Here is a 13,648-nt window from a genome sequence, read left to right on the forward strand (position 1 = left end):
CAGCTAACTGGCTAAGGAGCTTGGACTTCATCTAGAGAACATCAGGAAGTCATACAAGGGCTATAAATGAAGAACTGTTCACATTTCTGCTTCTGGACCAAGAAGATGACCTCTTATGCCAAGCTTAGCATATCCTTTTCCTTCAGCCTGGAACCCATTTCCTGCTCTCTTTTTCCTGTCTAGTTCCTGGTCCTCCTGTGGGTTGCTAATTGGACATCTTTTCTCTAATAAATCCTCCTTAATTCCCCAGGCTGAGTCTGGAAGTTTCTCTGATCTCATAATCCTCTTGGAATTCCCTCATCCCAATGCTGACCACTCTGCCTGTGCCTACCCCAACCCAGTAGTGACCACTCAGGACCATCACTGTCAAGTGATATAATATGTCTACCTCAACCTTAGGCTGACCATGGGCACAGCCATCTCCATGTCCCAAGCATGATCCAGCTCCAGGCAGAACCACAATAAGTGCTCTGATGTTGAGTATATGTAGGGGGTTCCCCACCTTCTGCCATGTACTCCCAGCCCCCACCAGGGTATCACTCACGGCAGTTAGCTGGTGACCTCCAGTCCTTTATAGAGACGCCAAGCTCCAGACAGGCCTGGGCGTAGGCACTGAGGCCACGGCACAGGCTTGACCGGTCCCCGTTGACCACACACAAGTCATATACACACTCCTCTAGGAAGGGCCGTGGGTCTAGGATATCATGGCAGGCAGCAAAGGGGCCATTGAGCATGGTCAGCATGCCACAGAGACGGTCGCCCTCATAGTGCTGGGACTGCCCTGGGGTGCAGGAGGCACAGTTGTTCTGGCAGCCGTCCTGACACAGGTAGTCCCCATCATCCAGCTTCCAACTACTGGCGAACTCCTCAGTGTTAGAAGCCTGCTCCCCGTCAGGCATGAGGAAGTCGTCACTGGCTTTGCCGTTATAGTTGCCGCACAGTCCGTACACCTGGCCTCGGAAGTGCACGGGCAGGCTTATTGCCAGCTGGGAGTCCCAATCATAGGTAACCACCAGCCCGAAGTCCAGCTTCACGATGGCCCGCGTCCCGCTCTGGTACACATGCAGGCGACCCTCAGCCAGCAGGGCAGGCAAGCGCGAGCGCTGGTTGTCGATCTGCAGAGGGGTGAGGAGGGAGGGAAGTGGTCAGATCCTGTGTGGTCTGGCCTTCAGCACCTTATCTCCTCCCACTGGCTTTCCTGCTCTCGCTGCAATGGGATTCCTCCCTCCCTTACTGCCACCAAACAAGCCTCGGGATCTTTGCTGTTGCTATCCCTGTGGCCTGAAATGTTCTTCCCCTACGTGCATACATGGCTCAGTTCCTCACCTCTTATAAAACCTTTGCTCAAAGTCACCATCTCAGTGAGGCCATCCCTAACCACTCTATTTTATATGGCAACCCTTCCCTACTCCCTACTTCCCTTTCCTGCTCTGTTTTATTCCTATAGCTTCTAACCTTCCAAAATATCATTTGCACATATTATCTAACTCCATAGACTGTCAGCTCTACAAAGACAGGGATTTTTATCTACTTTGATCCCTGCTTAATCCCCAGTGTCTAAAACAGTCCCTGGTAGTGTAGGCACTCAGAGAGTGAGTGAAGGCACTGCTGTGTCAAAAGAACACTCACTGGGCACCCACTCTGCCTGGCCTGGCCTGGGAGATTGTGGAAATCCATCAATGACCAAGACAACCCCAACCCTACTGTCATGGGGCTCCCAGTCTAAAGGTAGAGACAGACCTATCACTAGACAGTGACACATCAGAATGGGCAAGACTGGGGTAGTGGAGGCAAAGGAATCTGTGGGAGCCTAGAAAAGGGTCCAGACCCAAACTTGCAGGTTAGGGGAGGCTTCCTGGAAGAAGTGATAGGCAAGTTGAGCTGTAGAAGATTAGTAAGAGAGACCACAAAAATAGGGACAGGGAAGGATATTCCTTTGCTAACGTTTCAGTGAAGAGAGAGTCTGGCCAGGAGTATGTCACTCTGTCTCCTGGACCCATTTCCTCTTCCTGAGTTTCTTTCTTTCTTTCTTTCTTTCTTTCTTTCTTTCTTTCTTTCTTTCTTTCTTTCTTTCTTTCTTTCTTTCTTTCTTTCTTTTAAATAGAACTTATTGGGTGTGACACTAGTTAACAATTATGCAGGTTTCAGAAGCCCCATTCCACAGCACATCTCTACACCACAACCATATTGTGTGTTCACCCCTCAAGTAAAATCTTCATTCATCACCATTTATACTCCTGAATCTTCCTCCATCACACCCAGCCCAGCAATCACCACATTGTTTTCTGTGTTCATGAGGTTTTTCTTTTTTTGTCCTTTATTTTTTAGCATCTCTTTCTTATTCTTTCTCTACACATTTTTGTCTTAGCCAAGAGGATGGGGTATAAAATGGGGTAACAGGCAGAGAGAACAGTATTAGCAATGGTCTGAAGGTAAGATAGATCAGTCAGTCAGTCACTCACTCACTCAACCAGCCACCAAGACCTCCATTAGCCTACCTGTGTGTCCAGATCTGTGCCAGGAAGTGCAGTGGACACAGCAGTGACCAAGACAGCCGGGGGCTCTATACTCACAGGCTCTCAGCCCCAGGACCATTGTTCAAAGCTATCTTTCCCCAAGAGCAACGATCTCTATTTTTAAATGATACAAGTAATATTTGTTCACTACGGAAAACTTACAAAATGTGCCTGACTAGGTGGTGGCGCAGTGGATAGAGTGTCGGACTGGGATGCGGAAGACCCAGGTTCGAGACCCCGAGGTCGCCAGCTTGAGCTTGAACAATTAAGGTATTGCAATGCGCAATGAAATACTAATGATTGATGCTTCTCATCTCTCTGTTTCTGTCTGTCTGTCCCTGTCTATCCCTCTCTCTGACTCTGTCTCTGTAGAAAAAAAAAATTAAAAAAGGAAAACTTACAAAATGCATATGAGCAAAATGAGAAAAGACAAATCACCCATATTGCTGTACACACACACACACACATACACATTCATAATCCTGCAAGATTTTTTCTTCTACCTTTAAATATATTTATACTTTTTTTTTAAAAAATAATGAAACCGGGCTGACATTACCATTTCATGAATTCCTCTGTTCTTTTAACAACATCCCGTGAACATTCTGCCATGATTTTTCCAGGAGCTCTGAACCTTTGTCAAGTCACTGACAAAGGCAATGGACCCTCTCCCTGAATAGATGCACAGCACATGCAAAATCCTGCACATAATTTCAAGGGTTCTGATATCCCTTGAGTTTGTACTCAATCACTCTAGATCTCAAGAACACCAACTTTAATACACTTGGCTACTCATCTCACAGATACACCTGTACACTGACAAAATGAGGGACGTATGAGAATATTCCGTGCAGTACTGTTTGCCACCAAGAACAAAGTGTCCATCCACAAGTGACCAAGTTAAGTGAACTGTGATGCACCTGGGCTACGGAGAATGGTGCAGCTGTAAGAAAAAAGGGAAGACTCCTTACTTATTGACATGGAAAGAGCCTCAGAATGTATGGTTCAGTGTAAAAAGCGAAGTGCAGAGCAGAGTACACAGTACAGTACACTTTGCTAAGAAAGGGCAGAGGTAAGAATGCATGTTTATGGATGTTTGTATTGGGATAAAGAATCCCTAGATCAGTGGTTCTCAACCTTTCTAATGCCATGACCCCGCAATACAGTTCCTCATGTTGCGGTGACCCCAAACCAAAAAATAATTTTGGTGGCTACTTCATAACTGTAATTTTGCTACAGTTATGATTCGGAATGTAAATACCTGATATGCATTATGTATTTTCTGATGGCTTTAGGCGACCCTGCCGGGGTCGCGACCCACAGGTTGAGAACCGCTGCCCTAGATGGACACTCAAGGAATCAGTAAAAGTTATTACCTGTATGGGGGGTGGGAAGATCAGATGAAGATAGGCTGAAAGCAAGGGCCCTCATAGCATGCTCTTTCTGTTCTGAGTGATGTGAAGGCTTTATGTATTAAAAAAATTAATCCCAGCAATATGGAAGAACCTCTAAAGTATACTGAGCAAACGAAGTCTTACACAAAAGGCTTCTTAAACCAGATGATTCCATTAATATGAGTTCTAGAACAGGCAAAACTATGGTAGAAAAAATCAGAACTGTGATTGCATCTAGGGCAGGTTGGGGATTGTTCGGGAAGGGGCAGGAAGGAGTTTCCAGAGTGATGGAACTTTGGAACTGCCCCAAGTATTATAATGAATCACCTACCCTTTCCCCATTCTACTTACTATTCAAGCCCAAAGTGGCCCTTTGATATTCTCTATCTTAATGTAGGTTTGAATTGCACATTTGTCAAGACTCAGTGAACTGGCTCTGGCTGGATAGCTTGGTTGGTTGGAGCCTTGTCCCGAGGTGCAGACAGTTCGATCCCTGGTCAGGGCCCATAGAAGAACAGCTAAATATTCCTGTCTCTCTCTCTCTCTCTCTCTCTTCTTCTCTCACTGGAATCAATAAATTTTAAGTATATTTTTAAAAGAACTCAGTGAACTGTACATTTAAGATTTGTGGATTTTATTATGTATAAATTATATTTCTAAAGTATCAATAAGAAGTGTAAAAATATTGTATTCTAGTTATGATATGGGTGTTAAGTCATTAGGGGTGAAATACAGTGGTGTCTGAAAATTACTTTGAAGCATAAAAAAATAAGACGGATTGTTGAATGGGCAGAGGGACAAGCAGATGATACATGCATGATAAATCAGGAAGAATGAAATGTTCAAGCTAGGTGATTGGCATAGGAGTATCCACTGCACGGTAATTTCAACTTTTCAGATCCTCGAACATTTTATACTAACGTGGTGGAGAACAAAAGAATAATTGCTCTCTAGGCTGTTATTGTATTGACTGAGTAGTAATCCATTTACTAGAGGCAGAAGGACCTAGAAGTTAAGAATAGGGTCTCAGCCTGACCAGGCGGTGGCGCAGCGGATAGAGCGGTGGACTGGGATGCGGAAGGACCCAGGTTCAAGATCCCGAGGTCGCCAGCTTGAGCAAAAGCTCACCAGCTTGGACCCCAAGGTCACTGGCTGGAGCAAGGGGTTACTCGGTCTACTGAAGGCCCGCAGTCAAGCACATATGAGAAAGCAATCAATGAACAACTAAGGTGTCACAATGTGCAACGAAAAGCTAATGATTGATACTTCTCATCTCTCTTCGTTCCTGTCTGTCTGTCCCTGTCTATCCCTCTCTCTGACTCTCTCTCTGTCTCTGTAAAAAAAAAAACCCCAAAAACAAGAAAGAATAGAGTCTCAGGAGCCAGCCTGACTGTATTCCCAGCTCCATCTCTAATCTTGGCGAAGTCACTCATCTCTCTGGACCTCGGTTTCCTCATCTAAAAGTGTTCATAATAGCCCTGGCCGGTTGGCTCAGCGGTAGAGCGTCGGCCTAGCGTGCGGAGGACCCGGGTTCAATTCCCGGCCAGGGCACACAGGAGAAGCGCCCATTTGCTTCTCCACCCCTCCGCCGCGCTTTCCTCTCTGTCTCTCTCTTCCCCTCCCGCAGCCAAGGCTCCATTGGAGCAAAGATGGCCTGGGCGCTGGGGATGGCTCTGTGGCCTCTGCCCCAGGTGCTAGAGTGGCTCTGGTCGCAACATGGCAACGCCCAGGATGGGCAGAGCATCGCCCCCTGGTGGGCAGAGCGTCGCCCCATGGTGGGCGTGCTGGGTGGATCCCGGTCGGGCGCATGCGGGAGTCTGTCTGACTGTCTCTCCCTGTTTCCAGCTTCAGAAAAATGAAAAAAAAAATAAATAAATAAATAAATAAAAGTGTTCATAATAATAATACTGCCTACTCCATAGATTGCTGTGAACATCAAGTGCATTAATACCTGGAAAGTGTTAATAAACAAAGCTGGCACATAGTAGGTGCTCACTAAATTTAGTGTTTACTCACTTAAGAAATTCCCCATTTTGGGACATTTTGTTTTCTTTCCTTTTCCCTTCCTTTATTTCATTTTTTTTGCTATTACAAACCACATTTGCATAAACTGTTTTTCCTAACCATTTTTCTGAGGATTCTTAAAGTTTTTAGAAGTATTATTGTTGAACAAAAGAGGTTTAAGATTCTGCCATGGATTCTCAAATTCCTCCTTCCCAGCACCCCACCCCCACCCCCTGTCCCTGAGCACCCTTCTTGCACCTTCAACCTCCACCAATGGCAAAGGAGTGGGGCTGGGAGCCTGACACCCAGGCTTTGCCTCCTCATTCCAACTGATGGGCATTAGAACCCTAAAGACTCTGGATACTTACCCGGGCGAAGCCGACTTCCCCGCGGGCCAGCGACACTGAGTGGCTATAGGCGCGCACAGTGACGAAGCCCACATAAGAGACACGGCGGCTGCCCCGGTGCTCGTTCTTGGCCTCCACGCTGAAGGCTGGCAGGGTCTGGTCCTCGCTGTTCAGTTCCACCATCGTGTACGAGCACGTGCCCATCATGTCGTAGCGACGGCCATCGAAGGTGGTGTAATGGGGGTCACCCTGGGCTCGGCAGGTGGCCACAGGCTCCGGCACACATTTTGGCTGCCCGTCCACCAGCTGGCAGACCTGTGAGGGAGGGCACTGCACACCTTGGCAGGAGGGCTTCTCCACAGACAGCACAGCTGGGAAGGAAAGAAGGGTGGCAGAGAGAAACAGTTGTCCACATGGGTGGGAATCCCAGAGAAATCCAGCTGCAGGGTATTTGGGCAGTTTGTTCCCAAGGACCCATTTTAGAAGTGGGGAAACTGAGGTCTGGAATCTCACAGGGAGAGAGCTGCTCAGGACTGACCCAGCCCAGGCTTCCTGATTCCCCGTTTCAACACAGATCAGCCCAGACAAACTAGAAGGTAGTGAAGAATGACCAGCAGGAACAATCATGGCAAATGTAATTTGTTGATTTTCTCTCCCTGTTTTCTCCTTTCCCCTACCTTCTCACTCAGGTCAAAATGTTAAGGCATCTTTTTTTAAGGATGGAAGACAGAAGACAGAGATTGTTCAATAGAATGCAAATAATGGTGGAGTTGGGCTGCCCAGGTTGGAATCCTGGCTCAACCAATTAGCTGTGTGATACTTGGACAAGAAATTTTAAATTCTCTGTACCTCAGTTTCCTCATTGGTAACATGATGACAATAATACCTTCTTTACAGAGATATTTGGGAAGCGTGTGTGCTGCCAGGTTTAAAGAAACTAAAACATAAGTAGGGTTTGAAAATGCCCCACGTATTGTAATTAAGTACCTACCCTTTCCCCATTCTACTATTCAAGCCCAAAGTGGCCCTTTGAAGTTGAATGGCTTTTATAATATAAATAGGATGTGGAACGGACATTTTTGCCAGTGCTGGGAACCGTAGTGTCTATGGTTCTAGATTGAAGGGAGTTCCAAGTAAGAAAAACAGTTCTTCCTCCCCTGCCTCCTAATCTTCAGAAGCTCTTGCCTTCTGTCTGCTCATAACAGCAGCTCACCCTTATGTAGCCCTACTCACTTGCCAGGTACTCCCTAAGTGCTTTACAAATGTTTACTCATTATACCTGTGAAGCGAGTGTGGTCATTATCTCCATTTTACAGAAGTGGAAACTGAGGCCCACAGAGGTGAGGTCACATGCCCCAGGTCACACAAGCAGAGGTGGGATTTGAACCCGAGAAGTCTGGCTCTCGCATCTGTGTAGGGCCAGTTCCTAGAGATGAACTACATTAATACGTACGAAGTACCTAAAATGGTCCCTTATATATTGAGAGATAACTCCCCCAGTATGGTAGGCATCATCATTATGCTTTTAGATCATCTAAGTTTGGGCATAAACATGATAATGTCAAGTGTGGAAGAATGGTAGTTAGCAGCTGGTATAGTTGTGTATCAGTTGCTAAAGTATCAAAATATTTTCTAACAAATTGGTAAAAAGCTGCTGACCCAATATTGCCCTCCCAAAAGATCCCTCCCTCTCAGCAAATTGGCTCTCCCCTAGGACTCCTTCTTCAGCATCTCCCAAGGGCAACTAAGGTTTGATGCCAGATACCATGGGGCTTCTAGGACCCTGCTTCATGTTCTTGTATCTCTTCTGACTGGTTAGGACCCTGGATCACACCCATTGCTAAACATTTAGAGTATTGTTCCTGGTGGAGTAGGTAGGGGAGGGGCTGGAAACCTTAAGGAAAGGAGGGATGGCAGGGAGGATGGAGGTGGTGGTGGTGGGGGGAACAGTCCAGCTGAACTAGGAAGCCACAGAGGAGCAGATGGGTGGGAAAACAGGAAATGCAAGAGAACCCACAAAGGGGGCACCTGGTAGACAGGGCCAGGTGTCATTTCCCATCACTCACTTGGGCCGCAGGCAGCTGCTGTCCCATAGCCCCCAGACTGGACCAGCCAGAAGGTGAGCAGCCCGAAGTCGGTAGTGGCCATGGTGATGTGGCTCATCTTAGTAGTTCTGAGGTCCATTTCAGCATATGAGAACTCACTGCCTGGTATAGCTACCCAGGTGAGGCTGGCCCCCAGCTTGTGCCCATCCACGGTCAGCTCATCGACAGCCTTCGTCTGTGCCACCACCAGGACCACACTCTGAGAGCCTGGCATGCTATTGACCATATAGGCAGGGCAGTAGGCCGCCACGTCTGGGACCAAGACCAGGTAAGGGTCATAAGTCATTTTGTCCCTTGTGGCCCCTGTGCCAAATAGTAAGACTTGGATGCCCACATCTGCAGACAGATAGAGTGGCTGAGATGGCCGGACCTCAAACTCAATCACATCACCCTCCTGGAGCCCCCTGGAGCTCCTGATGCTCCCATGGTAGTAGGCCAGCTTTGTGGTCTGGCTGGCCATGACATAGACCAGATCGAAGCGGTTCTGGGAGGTCAGAGGGGGCACCACATAATGGGTGCCCCAGGCAGATGTGGGTAACAACTGCTCTACCACATGGTTGCAGTTTGTGTGTTTCTGGGCACAGCTGTGACCAGAGAAGACTGCCACAGGGCTACTGGCTGTGACCTTTGACCCTGAGAGATCAACCACGCTCTGTACCTGGGCCACCTGGTAGGGCTTCAGAGTCACACTCAGGACATTGCCCGCTGGATAGAACTGTCCCTGGAATGTCACTGCCCCCTTCAACTGCACACTGACCAGAGCACCTGTTGCACCAGCCACCACAGCAAACTCCTTAACATTCGTGGCTGAAGTGCTAGGGGGTGTGAACACAAAGTACTCGGTTCCCAAGGAACAGACAGGCCGCAGCAGTGTCAGCTCCCCTGTGTTGGGCTTATCGTTTACGGCATGCACTGAGATGTTGCGGTCAGAGTGGACCAGCACCGCACGCTGGGAGATCCTGCTGCCGGTCAGCTCGGCCATGAAGCTGATATTGACCACGACCGACTGCGCAGGGTTCACTGTGACATTTTGTGAGATGCCGTTTGCTTGATTGAGGATGGCCACTGAGGCAGGGCTGTCCGACAGACTGGAGATGAGGAGGTAGAGGTGGGCCTTGCTGTACCCAGGCTGGTAGTTCTGCAGGAAGGCTGTGAGGAATTCGTCCCCTCCGGTGTTGCTGGATTCCACTGAGGCTTCCTGGGTCAACCCTGGGGTGAGAAAATGCATCTGTGGGTCCACTTATCCATCAGAGAAGTAACCCCTTGCCTTGTGCCTGGACAATGTATTAAATATTTCTCAGGCTCTTTTTTTTTTTTTTTTTTTGCTCTATTTTCTTTCCTTTCTCCTTTTTCATGCAGCATTCACCTACCACCCTTTTTGACTTTTGTCTTCCAAAAGCCTGAAGGCTTTGGACAGGAATCTCAAACTCAAATGCTGATGTACCCAGGTGAGTAATGTAAATAAAAGAAAGAGCTCCGATGGTGATTTTGCAAATAGAGCATACATAGACCATGGAAAGTAGGGTGTTGCTACTAGCTTAAGCCTATTGTTATTTTGATGTCTTATCAGCTCTTTTTCCCTTTTTTATGCCAAGTCTTACTATTTTTCAAGAGAACGTGGCTGTCTTGAATTTTCATGTAAAACCTCCAAGCCAAAATTGTTTTAAGTACTATGCAACCCAAAGTGCTTGGATTCCGTTGCCATTTTGTGACTTCTGTCTTAATAGAACTGATGTGTGTTGGGAGAAGGTGGAGTGGGTAATGGGAAGAAGGGGATTATGGGAGCGTGGAAAAAATGTCTACAAGAAATAGAAGTTGGTGCTTTTCAACACCCCAAATGGGAAAGAATTCTCCAGAGGGGAACAGGAAAAGGGGAAGGACAGAGGGAGAGAGAGGTAGGTCTCCAGGGTCTTGGGGCGAGTGCGGGAGTTACAGAAGGAGTGTCTGCTGAACAAGGGGAGCCTGGGAGGTACCCTAGAGTCTCAATGGGGCTCAGGGATCAGGTGTCCCTTCCTGGTGTCCCTTCTTTTCCCCAGTCCTTTACCTTGAGGTGTTCTAAGGTACCAAAAATCTGCAAATTAATATTAATATTATGGGAGAAAAGGTCAGGCTTTCCTGTCCTTTTTTTGGAAAATGAAGGAAAAAGAATATAGAAGTCTCCTGACTTACAAGGACAACTAGGGTCATTTGGTTTTAAGTTCTCTGAAAGGATTAAGGTTATCTGAAGAACTCCCTTTCTCCTTCAATAAGAGACAAAATTAACGTACCACCGTACACTGATTTTAGCTCTCCCTCCCTTCCTGGAATTCTGAGATTAACGTGTACCTCTAGGAGGAGAGATAGATACTGAAAGGATTTGTGAATGTCTTTGATTGTATTACCTTGAAAGGTTTTTTTTTTTTTTTTGTATTTTTCTGAAGCTGGAAATGGGGAGAGACAGTCAGACAGACTCCCGCATGCGCCCGACCGGGATCTACCTGGCACGCCCACCAGGGGCGACGCTCTGCCCACCAGGGGGTGATGCTCTGCCCCTCTGGGGCATCGCTCTGCGAGATCAAAGCCACTCTAGCGCCTAGGGCAGAGGCCAAGGAGCCATCCCCAGTGCCCGAGCCATCCTTACTCCAATGGAGCCTTGGCTGCGGGAGGGGAAGAGAGAGACAGAGAGGAAGGAGGGGGGCGGTGGAAAAGCAAATGGGCGCTTTTCCTATGTGCCCTGGCCGGGAATCAAACCCGGGTCCCCCGCACGCCAGGCCGATGCTCTACCGCTGAGCCAACCGGCCAGGGCCAACCTTGAAAGTTTTAACGTTTCTTGTAAATCCCCTAGACAAATGTTATAATTTTTTTTTTTTTTTTTTTTTTTTTTTACAGAGACAGAGAGAGAGTCAGAGAGAGGGATAGATAGGGACAGACAAGAATGGAGAGAGATGAGAAGCATCAATCATCAGTTTTTTGTTGCAACACCTTAGTTGTTCATTGATTGCTTTCTCATATGTGCCTTGACTGTGGGTTTTCAGCAGACTGAGTAACCCCTTGCTCGAGCCAGCAACCTTGGGTCCAAGCTGCTGAGCTTTGCTCAAACCAGATGAGTCCGCGCTCAAGCTGGAGACCTCAGGGTCTCGAACCTGGGTCCTCCGCAGCCCAGTTCGACGCTCTATCCACTGCGCCACCGCCTAGTCAGGTGAATGTTATAATCTTGTTAATGATTGTGTCATGCTGTCATGGCCCCCAACCTATATGTAGTCAAAGGTATATAACCAGCTCCTGAAATATACTTGGCACACACAATTTGGGTCTGCAATTGCCCCGTGTTAGCCATATGCAATCAGTATATTTAACAAATTCCCTCCTTCAATAAAACTCTTCAAAATTCATCTGGACTGGGTGTTTCTACGTAGACTCAATAAAGTGAGGTACAGTGCCTTTCAGAATCTGGGGTGTAGTACTTCATAACAGAAGGAGGAGAAACCAGAAGAATGGAGAGGGGGGCCTGCAATGTCTGGGGTCTTACACTCCAGCCTGTGACCTCAGTGTTCTTGACTGAGGCAACAAGGCAGACAGAAAAGTTTGAAAAATAATAAACCACAGGTGTGGACCTTGCTTGTTATAAGTTCCTTGAAATGAACTTGCAGCTCCAGTAAGAAGAATGAGTGATAAGATCATCAAGAACAGACCCTCTGACTACCTCTTCCCTTCCCGTCGCTAAGACATGAAAATCATGGAGGCCAGCAAACAAAGAAATCATAGAAATCAGGCATTTGTCACGTGAAAGCTAAAGCTGTAAAGGTATATAAGATGTAAGAAATCTAACTTTGGGAGCATATGTTTTGTTACTTCTTTTGGGGTCATGCAGCTCTGCCGGCTAAATAAATCCTACTTCCTTCATCAAGTTGTCTGGGCATTTTCGTCCTCCTTTGATTCCTGCAATAACCTAAGACTGTAGTTCTGGACCTAACCCTGGAGAACTGGGCAGAACTGGGTGGGTACCAAGCTCTCTAAGAATAATTTTAATGAAATTTGTAATCAACTCAGTAGAATAAATGTCTGAACTTTGGTTGAGTTGCAGAAAGTCAAGGGAGTGATAGATAGTTCTTGCATTTTGACTGTGGGGACTAAGGTATTCACCTGAATTCCACCACACTTCTTTGCAGAGCCCAAGGGACTTCTCTCCCACTGCAGCTAGTCTGGGGTGATAGGTTTGTGGAAAGGACACAAATGGAGGGTACTGACCCAAGCAGGCAGAGTTCCCAGATTGGAACAAGGATAGGGATGGGATCTTGGTCTTACTTACCCCACAGGAGAGTTGCTCCAGCCCAGACTGTCCACCAGCTCCACAGGGAACCCATGTCTGCAGTGGGGAAAGAGAGGGGTCATAGGAGGCTGGTCTATCCCTTCTGCCAGAGACTATCCCAGAGAGAATAGAAGGGTGCAGTCTCAGGATAATGGCCACCTTGGCAATAGGAAGGCTGAGAGGGCTGGATCCAAGGGCCAGTGTGTGTATGTATAGGTTAGTTGGATGTCTAGTGGGTTTGGGAGTGAGGTGGGAGGGCAGGACAGGGGCAAGGATGGGAGTTGGATGTCCATTGGGTCTGGGGGTGGGATGAGAGACCTGGAGTCAGGGCCAAGAGTAGGAGCCCTGATGTCCCACTTCCAAAGGGGACCCAGCCTCTCTCACCTGCAGGTCCCTGGAGCTTGATGGCTAATCTCTGGGCTGGGCTATATAATGGAGTTTCTTGGCTCCTCAGGCCACACCCTGAGCCACCTGCTAGGCAGATTGTTCCAACTTCCTGGAGGAGGTTGCTGGTCCCAGAGCCAGGTGGAATGGAGACCCTGAAAGCCTGTGAAGGGTGGAGGGCAAGCCTGGATGTGTGGGTCCTGAGGATATGAAAACAGCTGGTGCTTGTGCTCTGGGGTCTGCTAGAAACTTCAGTCCTAGCATGGGGGGGGGGGGTCTCTGAGGGAAACAGCTGTGCTCGAACCCTGAGTCTCCGGGGGGTGGGGGGTGGGGAGCAGGTATTTGATCTTGTTTGCTTACTAGAACTGCTTGCAGATTTTTCCTTTGGCTCCTGCCAGGAACAATAGCAAAGGAACTGCATCCGGGTCCTGGCTGCTCCCCAGTCCCTATAAGCAGATCCTTGGTCCCCAGCCACCCACATCCTGTTTCCAGGCACCACTGGGGAGCACCTGGGATGGGGAGGTATCTGAGCACCATACTCAGGCCTGTGGAGTGAGACACAATGCCTTTACCCCTTGTCCAATAGGACCTCCTAGAGACCTTGGCTGTG

At 47.9% G+C, this 13,648-nt stretch overlaps 1 protein-coding gene across 1 annotated transcript in view; it reads right to left on the reverse strand.

The window, feature by feature from the left end:
* The window catches only part of FCGBP (Fc gamma binding protein), a 49,743-nt gene extending 36,946 nt beyond the window's left edge, over positions 1 to 12,797 (reverse strand). Inside the window, exons 1-4 of the mRNA XM_066348542.1 lie at positions 12,655 to 12,797; positions 8,328 to 9,575; positions 6,283 to 6,632; positions 545 to 1,115 (exon numbers count right to left, since the gene is read on the reverse strand). Coding sequence (XP_066204639.1) covers positions 545 to 1,115; positions 6,283 to 6,632; positions 8,328 to 9,575; positions 12,655 to 12,709 — 2,224 coding nt within the window. The 5' untranslated portion in view covers positions 12,710 to 12,797. The remainder of the gene's footprint in view (positions 1 to 544; positions 1,116 to 6,282; positions 6,633 to 8,327; positions 9,576 to 12,654) is intronic.
* Positions 12,798 to 13,648: the final 851 nt, after the last annotated feature.

Source organism: Saccopteryx leptura, chromosome 9, assembly GCF_036850995.1.
Source record: "Saccopteryx leptura isolate mSacLep1 chromosome 9, mSacLep1_pri_phased_curated, whole genome shotgun sequence".
Classification (NCBI taxonomy): Eukaryota; Metazoa; Chordata; class Mammalia; order Chiroptera; family Emballonuridae; genus Saccopteryx; species Saccopteryx leptura.